The sequence below is a fragment of the Urocampus carinirostris genome, chromosome 1, assembly GCF_059441175.1.
Source record: "Urocampus carinirostris isolate Australia breed hairy pipefish chromosome 1, RoL_Ucar_1.0, whole genome shotgun sequence".
Lineage (NCBI taxonomy): Eukaryota > Metazoa > Chordata > Actinopteri > Syngnathiformes > Syngnathidae > Urocampus > Urocampus carinirostris.
This window is the reverse complement of record NC_142349.1, coordinates 50,914,553-50,938,601: the sequence shown is the minus strand read 5'-3', so window position 1 is coordinate 50,938,601 and position 24,049 is coordinate 50,914,553. Positions and strand designations below refer to the sequence as shown.

At 39.0% G+C, this 24,049-nt stretch overlaps 1 protein-coding gene and 1 pseudogene across 4 annotated transcripts in view; one reads left to right on the top strand and one right to left on the bottom strand.

Moving 5' to 3' along the window:
* LOC148375068 (neurabin-2-like) overlaps positions 1-24,049 on the top strand; it is a 60,647-nt gene that overhangs the window by 25,084 nt on the left and 11,514 nt on the right. For 3 of the 4 annotated variants that reach the window (XM_088344209.1, XM_088344218.1, XM_088344200.1), the window contains exons 6-12: positions 8,483-8,615; positions 12,110-12,230; positions 15,183-15,287; positions 15,507-15,642; positions 16,635-16,778; positions 19,910-19,963; positions 21,862-21,993. In XM_088344209.1, coding sequence (XP_088200335.1) covers positions 8,483-8,615; positions 12,110-12,230; positions 15,183-15,287; positions 15,507-15,642; positions 16,635-16,778; positions 19,910-19,963; positions 21,862-21,993 — 825 coding nt within the window. Of the gene's footprint in view, positions 1-8,482; positions 8,616-12,109; positions 12,231-15,182; positions 15,288-15,506; positions 15,643-16,634; positions 16,779-18,541; positions 18,690-19,909; positions 19,964-21,861; positions 21,994-24,049 lie in introns of those variants that run through there. The other variant, XM_088344224.1, reaches the window with a different exon arrangement.
* LOC148375069 (U2 spliceosomal RNA) lies at positions 4,237-4,415 on the bottom strand (annotated as a pseudogene).

Sequence of the window (24,049 nt, the reverse complement as noted above, 5' to 3'; positions counted from 1 at the left end):
AACCTCCAATAAAAATTAGGCTTAAACGAGTAGTTCATATATTTTTAAGCATTTTATAGGAAGTGGTAAAACTGTCTCTTTTTGTGGGAAGTAGGTTTCACAGCAAGCCGTTTCAACTTAAATTTCTAGAAATGTAATTATCCCAAACTAGAATGGCTGTGCGCTATTAGAGCAACACCCGCGATACGACTCAAAACCATTTATATATATATATATATATATATACATACGTACATACTTAGATCCCCAACAAAAACATTACTATGCTCGCAAGTGATAAAAACATGATAGGTTGATTAAATTCCACAATATGAATTTGCTAATATGTTTATCATGTCAACAATGTGGTTAAGGTCGTCCTACAGTAAGAAAAACGCAGGACAAAATGTGACAACATTGTGTTAATTTACAAATAACCAAATTTAAAAAAGAATGCTTTAGCCCGGGAGTTTCCGACCTTTTTCAAGCCGACAGCTACTTTTTGATACCAATTAGCGCAAAGATAGATAGATAGATAGATAGATAGATAGATAGATAGATAGATAGATAGATAGATAGATAGATAGATACTTTGTTCATCCCCGAAGGGAAATTCACATTTCCAGCAGCATCCCTGAGCTGAGAACAATCGAGAACAATCGAAAATAACACGGGAGCTGCTGGAGTGGCTGCCATTCGTGACGGCGCCGGAAGAAAAGATTCAATTTGAATCATGTACAAACAAACAAACAATTGAATCATGTACAAACAAACAAACAAACAAAATATTCATAATAAAATGGGGGGAAAATAATTTCTGATACTGATATAACCAGGTAAAACTAATTTTAAGTTACCTGTCCAAATGAATGTTGTGCCATCTCACCTTTCCCACTCTGGGCACCTAGTTTGATATTCATTTTTTAAAATAACAACTTATCATGTTATTATTATGTTGTTACAATGTTAATACTAGTTTAAGTATTGGAAGTAGAGTGAAATAGACTCAATCAACCACAAAAAATCAGAAAACCACAATGACCCAGCACTGGTGTGTTTTTTAGAACAGGTGCGTGGGCACCTCAGCTGTCCTTAGGGTGCACTCTGGTGCCTGCGGACACCATCTCTGGCTTAGCTACTTAATGTTTTTCAATGTACAATGCTCCATTTGTCTGAGCGACGCAACAATTTAGCTGACTTTTTTGATGTTTTTTATCTGTTTGACGAACGGGCTTCTTTCACTATTGTGACATGACAAGCATTGATTTAGTACTAATGTTATGCTTATTTAAACTTTTTTTCTTTTTGTTTGAAAATATCATTTGAATAATAAGCAAAAACGCGTTATCATATAAACATGTATTTTTTTCAAAAACTTGTACGCCGTGGAATTAGTATTTATTCCACGGCACCGTTTTTCGACCATGGCTTGACTGCAGTTGGACCGAAAGATTGCCAGCTTTTCATTAAAATGCGCCAGGAGTTGCTATGCCACCGTAGTCCTGGCCCGTATGGAAAAGCAGTAACGTTTCATGAAGCAAAAGCACCAAGACTGGGCCCCTTGAAAATCTTCATCTCCCACGTTAGCGTCATTGCTTTTAGTCGAATGGAGACCGTGGAATAACTTCTTTCACTTTAAATCTGAGACTTTTGTGTGCGCCTTATGGACGTGAAAATACGGTACTTGCCTGCATTAGTCACTACAGTTCACCACAGATTGGTTAAAAATGTCTTATTATTTTTTGACAAATTATGTGGCTAAAGGCAGAATTAGGGTTTTTCTAATTCTGTTAGGAATTATGCTGTTATGTTCTAATTTCTAAACTTCACTTCCTGACTGAGATTCACGTATTTAATGTATACTCCACAGGCCTTAGGGGATTAGTTGTTTTGAAATTCCACATTTCCTCTCCTCAAAAATACTAAAAGCATTTTTGTTTTTGCATTTTTGGATTAGCGCAAATCACAATACGCCAGAAATTTCGGTAGTGCAATTTCTCTGAAGCTGTAACGCTTTCCTGCTCGTCACTCAACTCTCTTCTGCCTGTGTTTACGTGTGCTGAATAGTGAACAAGGTTACCCCTGTGAGTGTGTGAAAAGCAGTTGGAATGTGGTTGGCTGTGTTTGTATTTAAACGCACACGCACACAGAATTGTAAGGCCACAAATTTCAAGGGCTAAAAATGTTTAAACATTTTCATTTTAGATAGGTTTATCCCTATCTTCAACATAACGATTGCCTGACCAGCTTATTTCCGATGCCCACTGTTGTAAAACGCAAAACACAGTTTAACGACACCCAAACTAGTGCAAGTTGCAAATGGTGATCGAAAAAAAGTACTTGATTGATACCACTGTTTATTTTAACTTTGAATCGAGTTCAATTGAATTAATCCATTATCTGCACTGCTTATCCTCACTAGGGTCGCGGGGGTGCTGGAGCCCATCTTCGGGCAGTGGGCAGGGGAAACCCTGAACTGGTTACCAGCCAGTTGCAGGGCATACAGAGACAGAGAACTCACTCGCTCATTCACACCTAGGGACAATTTGGACCGGCCTATTAACCTGACATGCATGTTTTTGGAATGTGGGAGGAAATTGGAGTGACCTCAGAACTGTGCCGTGGACCGGCTCAGCTGCCTTGCCGAATTCACTTGAATTCAATTGTCTTTATTGTCATTGATAACAACGTAGAAAACATTGTTTGATAATAGATTAGAAGTGGCACTCCTAGATAAACACTTTTAACAGGGCTCGTGCTGGTGCCTAAAAATCGTTGAAAACACAAGGATTGAAAATAATTAATAATAATTTTCAAGGAGTGAAATTGCTTGAATTTTGGATGCAGTTATTGTAAATGGTTGGAATCCTTGCAACGCTTCCCAATAAGTCTGTTTAAAAATGACCCTGATAATGCTCTCTGGTGGCTTCGCTTTGTAATTACAGTTTTTCTTTCCTGAATAACGGCAGCCGACATTAGTTGTCATTGACCTATGAAGCGTCATCGCCCCTTACGGGTTGTGCCCAAGAGAACAGGTGCATGCTACACCTAAATAGGGCACTATGAAAGGTGTATTAGTGCAACGATTACGTATCAATCATGGACATTTATTATGGACCATGTAAAAAATGGGGAGAAATTTGTTTAAAAAAAAAAAAAAAAAAAAAATATATATATATATATATATATATATATATATATATATATATATATATATATATATATATATATATATATATATATATATGAAATAGATATATATGAAATAGATATATATTCCCTATTTTCTCAAGACCTAAAAATCATGTCTTGACAACACGCAAAATTAAAAATCACACGTAATTTGCAGATATATTTAAAGCTCTGCAAAAATACATGAGTCACACCGGGTTTTTTTCTTTTAACAGTTTATTGAGGAATTTGAAAGTTGGCTTTGAAAGTCCTTAAAAAGTGCTTGAATTTGGCCATGAAAAACGGTTTACGGACTCTGTATTTACATGGTAGTGCTAAGAAAGAAAGTAGAAAAAAGATAAGAAAATGGTAAGAAACAGAAATCTAGCTGGAAAGCCAACCGCATTTTAGTTTTTTTCATAATTGTTTTGTCTCTTTTCTGTATATTAATGATTTACTCGTCTTTTCAAGTTGTTTTTTGTTGTTATTTCTGTCACTGTAAAAGTGTGACATAATCGTATGGTTCCTGAGGCCTTATATGCATTCACAGTGCACACACATTCACACAGCTATAAAGTTACTCAACAGGAAGGAAATGTAACAACAGGAAGAAGTTTAACAATTCTTCTGTCAAAGGCTATTAGTGTGGGCATGTGGATGGATGAGAGGGAATATTATATAATGAATTATGCATACCTTAAGTAATAGCCTAAGCTTTGTACTTCACAAATATATAAGAATATCTGTCAGATATAGAGCGAGAGAGCGGATAAGCCAGTGCTGTTTCAAATTCACCCCAAGCCTGCCTGAGGTTTCTACAGAAAGAATGCCATGTGATCATAGAGAATATCATTGCTGTTTTAAAGACGCAACACTTATGTTGATATTGTTGACACAAAATTGGAGATATCTGAACCTTATTTGCATTTTACCCAGAGGTTTTGTAAGGTTTATTGTTCTATATTCTTTATCAATTATCCATTATTGGTAAAATCATAATACGCTACAAAGCCAAGGGGCCGAGACACTTGCTCTCAGCCAAGAGGCTAAGTCAAGGTCCTAGCCACTGAGCCAAGCAGCAATCAGTGCAAATGCACCGTTCCCGGAGGTACTGCAATACCGGGCCGATGCGTGGAGTGGACAGAGCAAGCTCTTATTCCATCTCCCAATTGCAAAAATCAAATTTGCAGCATTGCTGTATTTTGGGGATTCTTCTTTCGATTACGGCTTACCTCACAGATAGTACAAAAGGCCATAACCGGTTTAAAAAAAAAAAAAAAACATGTGCTTGTTTAGAACCAAAAGTGGCAAACACTTGACAACAGAAATCTTATGTGCTCGCTGGAGCGGTTTTACTCACGGTCTCCAATCTAAATAAAGCAGCCATAGACTAAAATATAATAATATATAATACATTTTTTTTTTTAATTTGAAAAATATTGTATTTTTTGGGGGGGGAAATCAGGTGTTTTTAAGGGGAGAAAAGCAGTAGTCTAATGCATAAAACAGTAGTGTTGGTGAGTATGGGATAAGCTTTTATCACTCCTGTCACTTGCAACCCTTTTTGTGAGAAGTCCTTTAGAATAGTGTTTCTGAACTGGTTGACAGGGTAGCATACTTTTCAGCTGGATCATTACCCGTTACCTGTTTTGAGTGGGTCGTGGATTTTTGCCTAGACAATATAATGGCAGTAAAAATAAATAAATAAACTCCTTAACAGTAGATGGCGATAATTCACTGCAAATGCAAGTTGGCACCTGCCAATTCTCACAGCAGTAAAACAAGGATAAAGTTAGTTTACACAAGTTGAGCATGGCCAGACAGCTTTGAATATACATGATATGGATTTTATTATCTTGAAGACGCTAAGGTGGATCTCTTTTTATTTAATTAAAAATGAATGGAAAGAGTTACTTTGGTTGAGCTGGATATTTTCTTTCGTTTTTGTGAATATATTATACTATCTCGTTCAAACTGCACAATCCTTTATTTCAACGAATGAATGCATCAATAAAGGAAAGAATACTTATGTACTTAGTTTTAGGCGTTTGCTTTAACTGTAAAATAAAATCTGTTTTGTAATTTTCCATTGCACCTCTCTCTGCCTACTCTGCGTCCCATCCGTACGGCTGTTTTGAAGTTGACCATGTGCTCTCTTTGCATTCATTGTTCAACCCAAATCCATGTCATGTTTGGTCATGTCAGCTTAGGGTTTTCATTGTGCTGCCGTGACAATTTGCGTCACAGCTGGGATGAGTGAGAGGGTTTCACATCACCCTTGGACTTGCTGCAACCTGCCAAGACAACATTAAAATTTATCTGGGTATATGTTGACTGATTAAGATAAGACACAATAAAAAATTGTCTGTTTTTCAAGCCCCAAAAAGTGCCATTTGTCTGTCAACTTTCTCTTGAAATTTGAAACTCTAATCAGGCAACTATTTCAAATGTTGTTCAGTCTCTCAAGGTTTTAGACGAGTAACTCAAACCAATATACATGGCCACAGTAAGTCAAACATTCTTGTTAATTACTCAAAATTTCTTCATACAGTACCAAAGGGCCTACTTTTTGTAAATCCACAACAGCACAAAGCCAATTTTGACCTTCCCTATAATTCTCCATTCAGCATTTTCTGTGCCAATGTGGCGTTTGTGGTTCTTTGAGGCATGAAAGCATGCTGTAACTTGCTCCTCTTTGTGTCAACACCACATTTATAGTTTTTTTTCTACTCCTCATCGCCCTCTGTGGTTACTTTACTTTATACATTGCATTAGTTTTATTAAAAAATACACTACAAGGAAACGTTTTGACTATTACTCCGGTGAAATGTTGTCATTCTTCACCTTATCCATCCATCCATTATCTGCACCACTTATCCTCAGTAGGGTCACGAGGGTGCAGTGGGCAGGGGACACCCTGAACTGGTTGCCAGCCAGTCGCAGGGCACACAGGGACTGACAATTTGCTCGCTCATTCACACCTAGGGACAATTTGGACCGGCCAATTAACCTGACATGCATGTTTTTGGAATGTGGGAGGAAACTGGAGTGCCCGGAGAAAACCCACACAAGCCCGGGGAGAACATGCAAACGCCACCCACCTTATATTGATCGTAACAAAAAAATCTCCATTCCATACCTTCACCACTATATCTTTAGGGCAAGCTGGCGTTGCTAACATAGTGGAGCTCTTTCCTAGATAATTTTTTTCAGCCTCACCACTTGTAATATGAGGCACATCCCTACATTCTTCACTCTGTACTCCAGTCTCATCAGTAATTGCAATACCCCACCTCTGTATGTCTATTTTGCTTTTCAGTTTCTTGCATCTCCTTGTTCAACTTTAATCCTATCACAAATAGTCTCTCTATTCAGATGATCTATTATCACCAGCTAAATTCCTAAAAGAAAAAGATTTTCTCATCTTTTTTTGATTTTTTTTTTTAGTTTCTTCCTAACCATTATCCTTTGAATTACCTTCAACTATTCCTAATACTAAATTACATTTATTTTGGTCCACTGCATTCCACGGGATTTGAGTATGTATGGCTAGTCTTAGTTCGTCGTTGTGCGGGGAAACATTCAATTCAGAATTAGAATTGTTTCTATAATCATTGATAACAACGTAGTAAACATTCTTTACAAGATTGGACATGGCACTCCAGAATAAACACCTTTACCCTACCTTGTCTGATACCAATATTCACAGATCCGTTTTCACACAGAATTACACCTCCTGTTTTTTTTATTTTCATTTTTTATAATCCAAAGTTGGCACAACATTAATTGAATTTGGACGACTCTGGTTCCTGGAGTTTTAATAGGTTATTTTTTTGTTTAATCTATTGCTAAGGCAAAAAGTTAACTCTTACAAATGCAAAGCTAATCTAGTCTTCTGTGGCTCAGTCAAACAATGTGTCCAGAAAAGCAAGAACAGAAGCTGGATTGAATTGTGTATGGTCGCCAAAATCTAAGATTTTGAATAAAATCATATTCCGACTGCTTTTTGGCCTGATATCAGACCGTAGCCTATATGAACAATTCTACTTCCTAGTGCATTTATACAAGCCTCTTCGGAGCAGAGATACAAATAGGTTTGTGGGCAATATCTAAACTATTTTTATCAGGATGCAAAATCAAATTTTTTTCCTATGGTAACCAAAAAACGATAAAACGCCTGTGAGACCAATACGGAAAACCGCTCACTTTTTAGAATTATATTCGTGGTATATCTGCAAAAAAGAAAAGAAAAGAAACACGTTGAATAACATTATTATGTGTGTCTTTTTTTAAGTTTACAAAAACATGTGAAAATGTTATGTGAAAATGTGTCACTTCTAAATATTATACAAGTGCTCCGAAACCGAAATTAAAATGGTTGTACAAATCTTAATGTGTAGAGTTAAAACTACGTCTGCCAAACAAAGCGTTTTGGCTATTAAAACCGTGGAGGTCTCTCGTAGCGGCACACGTAAAGCAAATTTATGACAGCAATGACTTGTCAAAGGAGTACACTACACTTTGTGTTAGTCTGGTATCGAAAAGTAAGACATTGCATAACAAGAGCAAAACGGGAGCTTTGCCTGTACAGTACTTCATTCAATATTTACATGATGCTCGCAATATTTATCAATTTTCACCTACTAATCAAGTCCTTAATTTATACATGCTAATTAAACAGGAGTACAAGTTATCTATTCTAAATGCTACACTTTTCATTCTATATCATCGTTGTCAATGTCATGTCGCTGAATTTCCTTTATTCCTCGAGAAACAATTACAAAAGAATACAATATAGTCCCTTACCGCAGAAACTGCCTATGACAATGCCACAGAAAGATGACGTCTCTTGTCTATCATGCAATCTGGCACTATTCTCAACAGTGTGGTTGTCTTTGTGCTGTCATCTACTTTTATAGGGCTCACCCTCACCCTCAGTCCTCATTTCCGTTTTCTTTCGGTGCAGTAGTTAATATGTGTTCGTGTTCGTCTTCGTAATCAACATCTTGAGTGGCCACATGATCCGAAAACATGTGACGTAAACAACTTGGAGCAGAACTAAATATGCCGCCAGGTGTGCAGGGGTCTTAAGGACTACCAAAGCAAGTATATTCAGGTCACGGGTGGAAAGATAATTGACATGGATGCTACACATTTATACAATTAAAAAAGTCATATACAGTATATATTCTATATTTACGAGAAATGTTTTGTATTTACCCAAATGCAATTGACTTTTTTTAACTCAGCTTTTTGAATCAAGTCAGTTGTGTATAGTGTTTTGCTCTGAAAATGATACGTGTTTCATTCTATATATGTCCCTGTTTTGTAGGTGTTCAGCACCTACTCTAACGAAGACTACGATCGCCGTAATGATGATGTGGACCCAATGGCAGCTTCGGCAGAATACGAGCTAGAAAAAAGAGTGGAGAAGCTGGATCTGTTTCCCGTTGAGCTTGAAAAAGGTGATGAACACAAAACAACATATACACAGATGACACACACAACATGGCTGAGTGATTCAAACAAGGCTCTTATGCAAGGACACACACGACTAGCCACAAAATTGTGATTTGCGCAATAATTTTTGATCAGCTTTCATGGCAATGTTGTGCGATTGTCCGTTATTTAAAAACAAGCCAAAAAATAACAACATGAATGAGGTTATAAATGAGAAAAATGTTAGCATTGGTCTATGCTCTCAGTAAGTGACAAGCCACAGCTGTTAGTCGACATCCATGCATGTATCTTTTGGCAAACAACTCCGTTATCCCATTAAGAGATTAAAGTCAATAGAGATTAGCCTAATTGGAAGTGTAATTCTGGACGGGACGGAATTGAACTTAAATTAACCCCCACATGGGTGGTTCAAAACCATTTTAAACCAATAATTGGGGATGATCGTGAAGATATGTCGTTTAGAGCCCCAGTGTGTAATATTTGACCACTAGAGGGCTCTGTTTTCTCATGCGAATAAAACTAGTGCATAATGATCACTGCAGAGCAGCTAGACGCTAGAGAAACATGGCGATGACTATTAGGTATGAATTCCACTATGTAAAAGAAATACAAATTTCTCTACGTATGATCTTTATGAAAATTACTCTTGGTATGATAGGTTATGTACTTTTGCTTATTATTCAAATCAATGTTTTTTTGTTGTTGTTTACTGAATGAAAGTGTTTTTGTACCACAAGGAGGCACTAAATATTACACACTGTCCCTTATATATTCAGCATACAACAAGACGATAAAATCTCCTCTCCCCAGTCGACAACCCAACATACATCATACACAGACACACACAAAAAATTACAATAAAAACAAAAGAAATAGTAATGGAGATAAAATGTAATTATGGCAAGGCACAGACTTACCATGTGAGGAAAGGGACCTGAGGGAGTCTTATCCACACTGATAGGGATGGCATCAAGTCAAGTCAAGTCAAGTCATATTTATTTGTATAGCATCAGGATTTTTAGCAATTTAACCACAGCCGGCCAGTGTGGTACGCCCAAATGAGGAAACACTGAAATATAAAAATACAAATACAAACAACTGCCGAACAAAGAATAAAAGTATAAAATAAAAAAATAGAGTTTAATACAGTAAAAGATTAGAGGTCAAACAGATCAAAAATAAAAATGATCACTTAAAAGCCAAATTAAAAAAGGGGGTCTCAAGCCTCCACTTAAAAATGTCAAGGGTCCCTGCAGACCTGATGTCCTCCGGCAGACCGTTCTATAGATGAGGACCAATGTGGCTGAATGCTGCTTTTGGTCCTTACCCTGGGTAAAGCTAACAAGTTGCTGCCAGAAGACCTCAGGAAATGTGAGGACTGATATAATAAAAGCAAATCAGACAGATAGGATGGCCCAAGACCATTAAGACATTTAAAAACAAGTAAAAGCACCTTAAAATTGATCCTGAGACGCATTGGGAGCCAATGCAGCGATTTTTAAACTGTTGTAATGTGATCCCTCCCCCTGGTCCTCGTTCTCACCCGTGCTACTTAGTTTTGTAAAAGCTGCAAGATAGCAATGCTCATTTGGGGAAGACCAGAGAGCATACCATTCCAATAATCTAAATGAGAATATATAAACGAATGCATCAGTACCTCCATGTTTGCCTGGGAGATAAATTGGTGGACTTTGGGTATATTCTTGAGATGATAAAAAACAATGTTAGTAATATTTTTAATACGTGGAATAAAATTGAGCTCAAGTTTTTAATGCAATCTAAAAGTCTAAAATTGTGTAGTTTTGGTAAATATTTCTCTCACTGACTTTCAGGACCAATGAGTAAAACCTCTGTTTTGTCCTGGTTGAGCTGTACGAAGTCCTCTGCCTTCCATGACTTAACATCTAAAATTAATTTTAAAAGGGTATCAATAGGACTTGTGTCATTATGGGGACACGACAATGTACAGCTGGGTGTCGTCAGCCTAACTATGGAGTTGACTCCCTGTCTCCTGATGACATCTCCAAGGGGAAGTATATACATATTAAAAACTACTGGGCCTAAAATTGAACCTTGGGGAATCCTACATGTAACTTCATGGGTTCTGAACATGCATCCATACCTACTAAGAAAAGTCGGTCTGTGACTTAGGAACAAAAGTCCAGTTAGAGCTGACCTAATAAGTAGCTTACGGACTTTTTGTATTTTGGTAATTTTCACCTATTCATTGTTATAAAATTGTGTATTCTATTTTGAAATTGTATTTTACATTAAAAGTATTTATGTTACAGAATAAATGTTAAGGACTAAAACATTTGTATTTTTATACCCTTTACCACTAATGTATACAAAGTATTTGGAATGACATTTCTTAATTTTGTGTTCTGTTACTGATACAATAACTTATTTCTAAATATAAGTAAATGATAACACAAATCAATTGATAAGGGGGGTGAGGGTCAAACAGAGTTGCCGGATACAACCGAATGTTTAATCTTACATTACACATAGTCCAGTGTTCTTCCGAATTGCTCAGTCCACAATTGAATGGATTTGGGAGTATAGTCCATAAAAATGCCCGATTAAAGTCGCCGTCGACGATAAAGCTCCGTTGGGGTGTGCAAGCTGCTGTTTATTGATAGCAGCGGGCGGGAGATTTACCGCTATGCTAACGTTAGCATCCGGTGAAACGGTTAGCGGTGGAAAGTAAACAGCAAACACAAAGACCACAGTTAACTCTCCCGGTACATAGAAGGGTCTGCACGATACTGCTAGAAACTCCATATCGAGTGAGCAGTGTGTGTCAATGGTTCGGCTATTATTGTAGCGCGTAGTCTCCAACGCCTGTTTTTACCGGAGTCTTCGCCTCGTTCGAGCCGGTGATGTAATGCAGCGTCGGGAAAGCCAAGTCTCCGTGATGACAAAAAAAAATCCTCCAATTCCGGACGTTGTTGGTGGCGATCCGCAGCTCAATTCACTCATTGTGGACAATGGATCTGGCGTTGGTTGAACATGCTTGGGAGCGCTGGTCTGTGTGGTCGCCTTAGCTCAGCCTTTGCTCCGTCGTTGTCGTTGTCAGCAGGCGGGCAAATCTTCCAGGGAGATCCGGTGGTCTCTGTATATCCCTCGGGATGTAGTGGATATTGTAAATGCGAAGGGAGTCGAAGGGAAAATATGAGGATCAGGGGACACTGAAAAACAAAAGACGAACTGGAGCCCGAGCCGCAGCGTCTGCACAACGCGCCGCCATCTTGACTGGTAGGCTGAATAGGCTGAATAACAATGCGTAACACTAAAAAACAACATTAAGCTAAAACATTTCTTGTTGAAATTATTTTACTGATCCGGCCCGCCTGAGAACTGAGTTTGACATCCCTGTTTTAAACTATTGTTAAGTTATTGTCCTAAGGATGAGAAAGGTCTCAATTATTTGCATAGAATTTCATATAGAATCAATAAAATATTGACATCCTTCTTTTTGTGTTTGTGTGCCTTTCAGACAGTGACGGTTTGGGGATCAGTATCATAGGAATGGGTGCTGGAGCTGATATGGGTTTGGAGAAATTGGGCATCTTCGTCAAGACGGTCACTGAGGGCGGAGCTGCACAACGAGATGGCAGGTAAACAAAAGGATAAAAATTACGATATATGTGATAAAAAGGTTTTAGAATTTTATTTTAGTTATGACTGCTTGTTTCTGCCACTGAGAAGAACATTGATTGCGGCAGCAAAGGAAAAAAGACGTGCTTGTTTTTTTCTTGTCTGTCTGGAGGCGAAATGCTTAATTGTGTTTCCTCTAAAAGGTTCCATTGATTCTTTGGGGTTTATAGCTCCTCTAAATGTCACACAACATTTGCCATAGCGCTGTTACCAAGATTGCTGCTTTGTATTGCCCTGATTAAGTTTTAGATCACTTGCGTTTTTCTCATGATCAGACACAATCACTTGCACTTGTGGGGACGGCTTTTCTAACACTGCCTTTATTGATTTTTAGACAATGTTTTATTGACAAATAGTCAAGGTAGGAAAAGCAAAGTGAGAGTGGAGTAGCTTTTCACTGTCTTTAATGTAATTTGGTGTGAGCATGCTTTTGGCTTTAATGTATCTGGAGTTTTTTCAAATTTTAACCCCAATAATGTGTTATGTCTATAAATCATGATTGTCTATATGTATATGTACCGTATTTACCACACTGTAAGGCACTCCGGATTAAAAGGTAGCCCCCCTATTATAGTCTTTATTGATATTTTTTACAATATGTAAGGCGCACCAGACTACAAGGCTCATGTTGTCAACACTACTCTATGCGATAGGGTTACACAAAAATTAAAAACAGTTGGATTTTTGCATTGATTGATCATTTGGAATACATCATTGATCACAATTGGATACAGTCGCGTAACATTGGATGTAATGGGACTTGAATCCATGACATACACATCAGAACTTTTCCACTGGACCTTTAGGGATTCAGACAGCATATGAAAGGCATTAGGTTTTATCTCTTCATTCCACTGTTTTCAGTCACGGTACTAAATTGTTGATGTTATTTTTGTATCGGTACGCGAGAAAATTGTCAGACATTAATATAAGTCTACACAGCGCACGAAATTCTGAACTAAATGGTGAGAGAACATTGTGTGAATCAAGAGAATGGCATTGTGGGAAGTAATGTGGTCGGCCTGAAAGCTATACGTATATGCATGTTGTCACGAGGCGTGGTGGCGTGGAAGGGGACCGGACCAGAACAGAGGCAGGAGGCATGAAGGGAGAACTCAAATGCGTTGACGATCCGTAAGTTTTATTTAATAAAATAAAAGTCGCCCAATACTCCGGGGCAAAACAGAACAATACAGAGTTCCTCCGGCACGAACTTAACGGGACATGGCATAACAGACTAAAACAGGACAAGGCATAACAGACTAAACAGGACAAGGCATAACAGACCGGGACTGTGAAGAATGAGTAGTAATGAACCCGCAACCGCAGAGCCCACCATGCAGCCTTAAGTACAGACCCACCATTAGTGGAACTGCTTTCAGCTGTTGCCCAGGGGGCGGGGCAGACTGGTCACCAAGGCGACCGTGACAGAGCCCCCCTCTTAAGGGACAGCTCCCGAGGTCCCAAAAGAAAAAATTACAACCTCACGCCCCGGAATGGTTCGACGCTCACGATTGGGGCAACCCCGCTCCCTCCTCCGAACACGCAGGAACGGGGAGAGTCAGGCGCCATCTGCGTCGGGCGGATCGGAATCGGCGCTCGGCAGGGGGGGGTCCGGCGGGCAAGCTGGACAGGGGATAACAGACAGGCAGAACCGACGAGAACAGGACAGGCAAAATCAGGGAAGAATCAGAACAGGTAAACAGGACAGGCAAAATCAGAACAGGTAAACAGGACAGGCCTCTACAGAAGAGTCGCGCTCAGGTCAGGCCTCTACAGAAGAGTCGCACTCAGGGGGTTCAGGTGCAGAAGAGTCGCACTCAGGGGGTTCAGGTGCAGAAGAGTCGGACTCAGGGGGTTCAGGTGCAGAAGAGTCGGACTCAGGGGGTTCAGGTTCAGAAGAGTCGGACTCAGGGGGTTCAGGTTCAGAAGAGTCGGACTCAGGGGGTTCAGGTTCAGAAGAGTCGGACTCAGGGGGTTCAGGTTCAGAAGAGTCGGACTCAGGGGGGATCAGATTCAGAAGAGTCAGACTCAGGGGGGATCAGATTCAGAAGAGTCAGACTCAGGGGGGATCAGATTCAGAAGAGTCAGACTCAGGGGGGGATCAGATTCAGAAGAGTCAGACTCAGGGGGGGATCAGATTCAGAAGAGTCAGACTCAGGGGGGGATCAGATTCAGAAGAGTCAGACTCAGGGGGGATCAGATTCAGACAGGACAGGCGGAATCAAAACAGGCAAGACATGAGAGGGTCAAAATCAGAACAGACAAGACATGAGAGAGTCAAAATCAGAACAGACAAGGCATAACAGACTAAACAGGACAAGGCATAACAGACCGGGACTGTGAAGAATGAGTAGTAATGAACCCGCAACCGCAGAGCCCACCATGCAGCCTTAAGTACAGACCCACCATTAGTGGAACTGCTTTCAGCTGTTGCCCAGGGGGCGGGGCAGACTGGTCACCAAGGCGACCGTGACACATGTCTGCAGGTATTTAAAATATTGTCACTTAAAATGCTTAGTTTGAGCTACTGTAACATCTGGTATTATGACTAAAAGTATGACAAAAATAGTGTGATAATGAGACTTAATGACTTTTCATTTATCGTGTGTATTCCTGGGTTTGATTTCCGTTGCATTCATTATTTTGCTATTGTTAACAAACATCCATGTCCCTAGCGGCCTGGTGGTTAAGATTTGGTGTTTTTGCAATTGTTATCCGGTTCGTTCCTCGTTGCCAACATTTTTATTAAATATTTGGTATTACATTTTTTTGTTTTATCTGCATATAAGGCGCATAAGACTATAAAGCACTGGGTCAAATTGCTGGACAATTTTGGGTGCGCCTTATATTCCTGAAATCATGGTACTCAATACTACTGTTTTTTTCACTCTCTTCCTTTTTTATTGTAGGATAAAGGTGAACGATCTGATTGTTGAAGTTGACGGGACAAGCCTAGTTGGAGTAACTCAGAGCTTCGCTGCGTCTGTACTTCGCAACACATCAGGCACAGTCAAGTATGCAACATCATTTCTTTGTATTTGCCTGTACACGTCTTGTTAAATGTCAACGATCCTGTATGTACATGTGGACCTTAGTTATTGTAAATACCACGTTACATAATTGTGATTTTTACGCGTGTGGTAGTTAGTGCACATATTTTTATGTTTTTGCTTACTTTGTAACAGTCGAACTCCTTTAAAGGGTTTATCAAATAAACACTTGGATATTTCCAGTTTTGTGATTGGACGGGAGAAACCAGGGGAGCATAGTGAAGTGGCACAGCTGATCCAGCAAACTTTGGAACAAGAGCGATGGCAGCGAGAAATGATGGAGCAGCGATACAAGCAGTACATGGACGAGGATGAGGAGGTAAGAGGAATGTTTTTTTTATGTGCTTTAAAGTCACAGGAATTAGGAGGGAATGAAAAATGCATTGCCTGATTTCAGCTGTTAAAAGATGTCAGTCTTGTAATTTTTTTTCAAGATGTTGGCGTATGTATGAGATTTTCCATTCTATCGGACCTTGAGATTCTTGTTTTGCACATTAGGGTTTAGTGTTCTAAAACATAGTCCATCATTGCCATCTTGTGGTGAGGTCGGAGGATTCCATTAAATGTTAACCTTGGAAGGGAACGTGTTAAATATCCTCCCTTAAAAGGTACATTTTGTATTATTTAGCGCCTTTATATATTTTCCCCACAGTGCTGTATGTTTATACTATATCTTTTATCAAAGTTAGTCAGGAGTCAACACATTAGGAAGCAGGAAGAGGTAGAGGTGGGGAGGTGGTTGGAGAGAGATTTTCAAACCCCCAAAAATATTGAAAAAAAAAAAAATTGCATACGCACCACACAAGCAGCTTGACAGAGGCTGCTATGAAGATTTAGACAAAAGATGGCATCAGCAAGTAGAACATTTTCAAATTTATGTCAACCACTAAAACATTATGTCAATTAGAAATGAAATTTATTAGAAAATCAAAATGACCCATCACTGGTGAGCAATTTTCAGAACCTGTCCACGGGCTACTCTTGTCTTCTTAGGGCTACCTGGTGCCCATGGGCACCACACGTTAGAGACCTATGCCCTAAGCATGAGCAAATCTTCAGTAAATGACATTTTAGCTGAGTAGTTTTAACTTTATTAAAAGAAGAAGATGGCATTATTTTTTTTGTAACTAAAACGGCTTCTTTTCCTTTACTGAGTAATGTGACAATTTTTAAAATTATAAATTGAAAGGTTTTTTTTTTTTTGTAAATCTCAAAGGTTTCTATTCCCAAATAATCACTTTTTCAGTCCTAAAAGTGGTGTTCTTTATTTTAAAACATTGTAACCTGTATTTGTCTGTTGTATCCTTCTAGACGGGTGAATATGCCACAGATGAGGATGAAGAGATAAGTCCCATGTTTCCAAACTCCATTGAGGTGTTTGACCTGGCCGAGCAGCAGGACTTGCTGTCTCCTGCCGAGCTGGACCCTGAAAAACTGACCCACAAATTCAAGGAGGTGCGATGATTTTATGGAATATGTTAGGCATTGATTTATCACTTTACCCCACCACCCAAAAATAGTCTATAAGGCTCATCGAGACTACAGCAAGAGCTTCCATGTGTACGGTTACTTGTTAATCCAATGCATTAATACAAAATGTGCTGCTGATCAAAACTGCAAATTATTGTATGCAATAGGAATCAAACCCAAGTAGTGTCAGTGAGAGCGCCAATTCATTACCACTAGACCACCAGCAATACAGATGACATGTGAAATGGCATTAGAGCGTAGACCATATGGCATTTGTACCACTAGTGAACTAGTGGTAAAGTGTCAGCACTCTCACCGCCACTACTTGGATTCGATTCCCCTAGCATACAATGTTTTGCAATTTAGGTCAGTGATATGTATCGATTTAATCAATTATTACACAATCATTGCTCCAATCTGGTTGTATACAGTAAAACCTTGTATGATAACGCATATCTATAATTACTGTATACATACATACTGTACATATAACGCCAGTATGCATTTCTAATCAGAAATAAGGTGCACAGTTATTAGGCACACTTTCCAATTTCTGGCCAAGTCAGCTACACTTTATAGTGAGGGAAATACAGTACTTCTCAATTGGTAGTTAGAAAGGGCATTGATTAAAAGTAGGGCTGCAACAACGAATTGATTACATCAATTAAAATCTATTATTAAAAGCGTGGGCAACGATTTACCTAATTGCATCATTATTTTGCGCAATTTATGAGCCACTAAGCACTTTAATCAGCGCAAATAAGTGCATTGGATCTTGTTGTAAAGTTGTAGTACCACTTTAGTCCGGCAGAGTGCAGCTTGAGACTCATCTCATTCTCATTAGCCGTACCGCTCATCCTCATTAGGGTCGCGGGGCAGCTTGAGACTGTCTTTATAAAAATATCCACAGTATTTTTTTTTTATCGGTTTTTATTGAACATTGCATCATTACAAAAAAATGGCATTAAAAAGTCAAACACAAAGTTAACAAGGGAACATAAGGTATTGCTGAAATACAAAGACGAACCACCCAATATAAGGTAAAAAGAAATATAATAAGGATGACATTTTTATCTCAACACAAGGGGCAGCCTTTTAAGCATATATTATATCATTTGCACATTGGAAATGTTGATTAACCCCAAAAAACAAATTTGTTCACTATAGTTTTAAAAGTAAGTTTACATTTTTGATATTTTTAGGCAGATCAATTTTTTCTACACGTACATTTTATTGCACTTATTTTGTTTTTGTTTTGTGTGATAAGTAATGTATGTGTGTGTGTGTATATATATATATATATATATATATATATATATATATATATATATATATATATATATATATATATATTATTTATATTATTTTTTTTATTTTTTTTTTACAAAACTTTGATATTTGAATATAGGAGGATATTATTATTATTATATAAAAAAAAATTATTACACAGCCATTGCTCCAATGTCGTTGTATACAGTAAAACCTTGTATCATCTATTATTAAAAAAAATGTTGGTTGCAGCCCTAATTCTAAGAACACCAACATGTCCAGCTCAACCATATATCGTGGTTCAAGAAAATCCCAAAATTAAGGTAGTAATTAACAACATCAAATTGGGTTTTGAAAATTAGTATTGAAGATTGTGAATATTATTGCACTTTAGTTACGACAAACTTTACCCGCTCTAACTTAGTGCTTTTCTCTTGCTCTGTTTCTTGCTCTTGATTAAATTGCATCTCTTTCAATAGACCTCAGTGATGCCCGACATGTTGCCCGACACAGAAGTGCAGTCAGGGAAGGCAGGAGAGGCATGAGAGGCATGAGAGGCAGGAGGCGCACAGCCTCACCTCGATCATCATGTGTGAAGTTTAAGAAAATAAAATTTCAGGAAAATCATCTTGTATTTTAGTTTTTCAGTCTGTATTGATCTTCTCAGATTTCTTTAAAAGAAAATGCAGAATTTGCCTTTGAAATAGTTGAGGGAGCTGTAAATGTAGGTACAAGCAACCAACCCCACCTCAGATTGAAAACATTTTTGCTGAACAATACCAGCCTCTTCTGGTAATATTTGAGTGCTACAACAGGTGACGACGCTTTCAAACACAGTAGTCCCGATTAAACGCTTAGGTAGGTATTGTTGGATACATTAATCAAAACATGACACAAAAAAAAAAAACTAATGCTGAGAGTGAGCATGGCCAAATATGGTCACCTTACACCCCCTCCCCTAAGAAAATTTGACAAATCTATTTCTGCCAACCTTTGCTAAAGGTTTGCACCGTATTTGCACTAATAACCCGGTCAGGCCAAAAATTCCAAAGCAATTTTAACGCTAAAATAACTAGCTCCCTCGCTGCTTCCTTAAATAATCATCGTTTTAATATGTATAAGGAATTGTGAAGAAAATGATGTAGGCTTCAGTCAGTGTTTTCGAAAATATTGCTTGAAAAGTGTACTCAACTATAGGGGCATACATACATACATCCATTATCTGCACCGCTTATCATCAGTAGGGTCGCGGGGGTGCTCAATCACACCTAGGGACAATTTGGACTGGTCAATTAACTTAAAATGCATGTTTTTGGAATGTGGGAAGAAACCGGAGTGCCCGGAGGAAACCCACGCAAGCACGGGGAGAACATCCAGACTCCACATAGGAGGTTCGATCTCATAACCTCAGAACTGTGCTGCACAAGCGCTAACCACTGTCCCGCCGTGCTGCCCAGAGACATACATATTTAACCTAAAATTGTACTCAACATTGAACTCCCAATCAAAATGACAAAAGGAAGACAAATGTTGGAGGTAAACCTACCCCTGGATAAGTTGAAACATCTTCCAAGACAACCTCAACAGTGCTGAGATCCGGTTAGAAAAGACAGTTTACCAGTTTTGAATGACTACTAATTCAATAGTAAGTATACCACACAATTTGGCTCATTCTGGCAATGTTTTGTACTTATTAAATTAGGTTGGTACAGGTATTTATGACATGTTTATATATTCAGTGTACTGTACTTCAAAATAAGGACTAGGTTGTACGACTGCATGGATGGTTTCATTTTGTAAAGTGAAAACCTATTTACACTCGTGTTACACTTTCCATCCACTTGCAGCTTCAAATCAAGCACTCAGTAACCCAGGCTGAGATCCAGCTGCTGAAGAGGAAGGTGAGAGAGCCTTTTCCAATATTTGTTGTTAATATTGTGGGTTTTGCATTAAGAGGGTAGATAACACTACCAACTTTGGAGGAGACTCTGATTGTTTCCACCAACTTTAAAGCAACATTATTTGCATTATATTTGTATCTATGGCTAAGCCCCACCCCTTACTCAGACAAACATTCAACATTCTATGAAGAGCGCTACGGCAAGTGTTACAATAGGAGTCCTTTTGCAGGAGGCAACTGATCCTTTTTGGGCCCAGAAATATCACATATTTCAAAGTCACCAAAAAGGCCTGGACTGTGCATTGGAAGTTTATAGTCGTGATTTCAGTGTTACGGAAGTCGATGCAAAGCTTTAGCCTTAGGCAAAAATGTACTGGTCACTATGTAAAAGTGATAAACTGCATCATGTCATCACCATCTTACACAACATGATAGAGGACCAGCATTGTTTACATTCAACTAATAACCCAACTTGACTTGTAAAATAGGCTTTTCTATTGCTACTGTCACAGACCAAAAACGGACACAGGACCCAATAGCGCTCGTTTTCTCAGTTTTTATTAATAAAGAGGGAGAGCAGGGCTTGCATCCACGATCCGATGGTGTCAAGTTCGGAAACGAGGTCGGCAACAGGAGGCAGGCAGGTAACGGGGCAAAACAGATCAGATAACAGGCAGGCAGAGTCAGGTCCGGAAACAGGTTGGCAACGAGGATCAGGCAGAAAAAAACAGGGCAGGAACAGAGTCTGACATAAGGGCTTACCGAGCTGGGAGCAACGGTTCGCATAACGATCTGACAGGGATCTCTTGGAAGTCAGGGGTTTAAAATGAGTACATCAGCCAATCAGCTGTCCGGGCTGTTGGCGCCAATTAGGCAGTCGCAGGTGCTCTGAATCGGCAATCATCAGCTACTAGCTTTTATTAATATGAACCCAGCTTAAAACTCTGTGTTAGTCCAGCTAAATTTTTATTTCAGCTTAAGCAGAGTTTACTGATACACTTGGCTTTTGTAAATATCCGTTCATATACACTACCAAGTTCAATGTCATTGATCTGACACATCGCTAGGTTTGAATCCATTACTCCAATATTACTGTTCTGCTCCATTATGTAGACCAGCTGTGGGGGAAGCAAATCTAAGCTCCAAAAGTTAAAGTTACTATGATTAGTGCCCATTGAACAACATCTAAGAATCACCTATGATTAACAAACAAAATCTAGCATATAACAGGTCACTGAACTCTCAGTAAAGAAAGTGACGTGATGTACAACGCTATCAAGACCAAAGGTTAGCTAACGTCAGCCTTACGTTAGAAATTTTAATGGTATAAACAACTTTATATTTCTCTCCAGCAAAGTGACAATATGTTGCCTCAAAAACTACAATGACTTAACTTGGAGTTGGTGCTGTGGATGTCTTGATTTAGTTGTGGATGGGTAAAGGGTAGAAAATACACCCCAATGCCCAGCCTCTCAAGTTTCCTCGTATCAGATTTGGGTCAGTTTGGTTGTGTATTTTATTTCTCTAAGTTTTGCTATCCATGAATAAGATAAAAAAAAAGACAAAAACTGCATGTACACAGACAGTATGTGTTGCCTTCTTATATAATTTTTTTTGTTTGTTTGTTTGTGGTCCAAACATGTTTTTTTATTGGTCCAATAAGTCTCTTTCAAAATGTTGGGTTCCCTACCACCTGATTTAGCCTATCAGATAAATAGGTTGATATCAGTGAGATATGTAACCCTGACATCCGATCTGTTTGGCCTAATTGTCTCGTCCCCATCAAAAAGTGTATATTCTGTTTGTGCCATCAAATTGTCCTGAACAACATCCCTGCTAATTGGAGAAGGTAGCATAGCCATCATAAGCTAACTAAACTTTGACATACTTCCTTCCCAGTTGGCTCATGCAGAGCAGGACAAATTACGTTGGCGGATGGAGCGTGCTCAGCTGGAGCAAAGCATCCGGGACAGCAAAGAGAGGATGGAGAAATTGGAGAGTTACTGGATGGAGGCCCAGTCGCTTTGTAAGGTAATGCATGAGACAACAAGCACCATGAATGATACACTCTGACAACATTGCTTCAAGTGGAAGTCAACCCAAAAGATTTCCTTCCATTATCATTTGTAAACATAATATTTTGTGTTTGAAAAGTAGGAGTTATATGCTCAGCTCTGGACAATTTGCGATGTTTCCTAGGTTAGGGTTATAAGCTAAGGTTTGGGCTTCAAAAAAGGGGTTTTAAAGGTATTTTATGATTCCAAAATATGATTAGGGTTTGGGCCAGAAACTAAGGCTTAGGCTCCTTATTAGGGTATTAAACAGAATTTGGGGATCTGAATAAGGTTGGGGCTAGGGCTACAACTAGAATTAGGTATAAGTATATGGTTAGGGACAAGTGTTTGTGCTCCATTTTAGGGATTTAAACTAAATGTAGGGTTCCAAAAAGTTTAAAGCTAGGGTTACAATTTAGGTGTGGGGCTAGGTTTAGGAGCTAGTCTTTGGGCTTCGAGTGAAGGTTTTAAACCGATTTTAGAGTTCTGAAATAAGGTTGGGGCTAGAGTTAAGGTTTGAAACTAAGGCTTACGCTCTTGTTCTTATGATCAGCGCTAGATTTTTTTTCTTTTAATGGTACTAGAAAAATTGGCTTTAAAGGTGTTAAAAAGTGTTTGAATTTGGCCATGAAAAAGGTGTATGAACCCTGCCTATTATCTACTGAGGGAATTTTAAAGAAAAAAATGAAATTGGTGAAAAACAAAACGTTATAGATCGAAAAATAAGTGTATAAATACATAAACACATACAAATATACGCAATGTATATTAAATAACACATAGTCATGTAACACTTGAAATATATGACATAAATGCAAAGTATTCATTTTTTGATGCATTTTGCCGTTAATTCTGTCGTTTATTTGTTTCAGTACCGTATTTTCCGCACTATGGGCCCGGTCACACAGCCGTTTGCGTCTGAATCACGGCCAGAAATTTCTGCCTGTGAAGCAGATGCTGTTGGACGCTTTGAGAACGCCATACAGACGAGATACAGCAGTGCTTTACACGCGGTCGGAAATTCACACGCGGTTGGGAGCGCGAGAAAGTTTTGCGCTGCTCAAACCTTTAGGGCCCGGTCACCAAGCCTTTCACGGGCGTATCGAGGCTGAATCACGGCCAGATATTTCTGCCCGTGAAGCAGACGATGTTGGACGCTTTGAGATCGCCATATAGACGAGATACAGCAGTGCTTTACACGCGGTCGGAAATTCACACGCGGTTGGCCGCGCGAAAAAGTTTTGCGCTGCTCAAAACTTTAGACCACGTGTAACCGCGGGCGGCACACGAGGTAATGACGCGGAAATGACGCGGAACGACGTGCTCTGGCCGCGGCCAGGGCGTGGTTACACATGGGTAGGACGCGAAATTTCAGCGGGTAATCGTGGGTGAAGCACGGTCATAGCATGTTCTGCGCCTGTATCGCGGTGTTATTACGTGAAATTAGCGTGTTACGCGTGTGACGGTCAAACGCCTTTCTCCGCGTATACACAGCGCGATTTGCCGAGCACACGTCAGTTGTGCTCGAGACGTCAAGGGGTGAACATGGATCCCCGTCACCGTAGTGACCTCGTCTTAATCCATTTTTATTTCTTGACATTTATTTTCATTTCTTAACAAGGTAATAAAATAAAAATGAAAAACTATTACAATAATAACATATTGGCTTCTTCGGTGCCATAGCTTGAAATCTTGATCTTCACGGGACTGTGTCTTGAGCGGTTATGATTTCTACAGCCCGGTGTTATGCCGAGAAATGCATCCCTGCCGAGATTTGCATCCCCTCGCTACTACAACCACTTTTACCCCGTTTTATCTCACTTTTAGGGAATGTAATGGCGAACATATAACCAAATCCACTTAGTCTTGCATTTGTTGGGAATGTAATACAACATAAACCATTCTGTCTTTGTTTTTGTTGTGAACGTAATCGAACGGTAATGCACACCGTATATAAATCACTTTTGAGAACTGTTATGCACTCTACCGTAAAGCTTATTATGCAGAAATAAGCTTTATGGTAGAGTGCATAA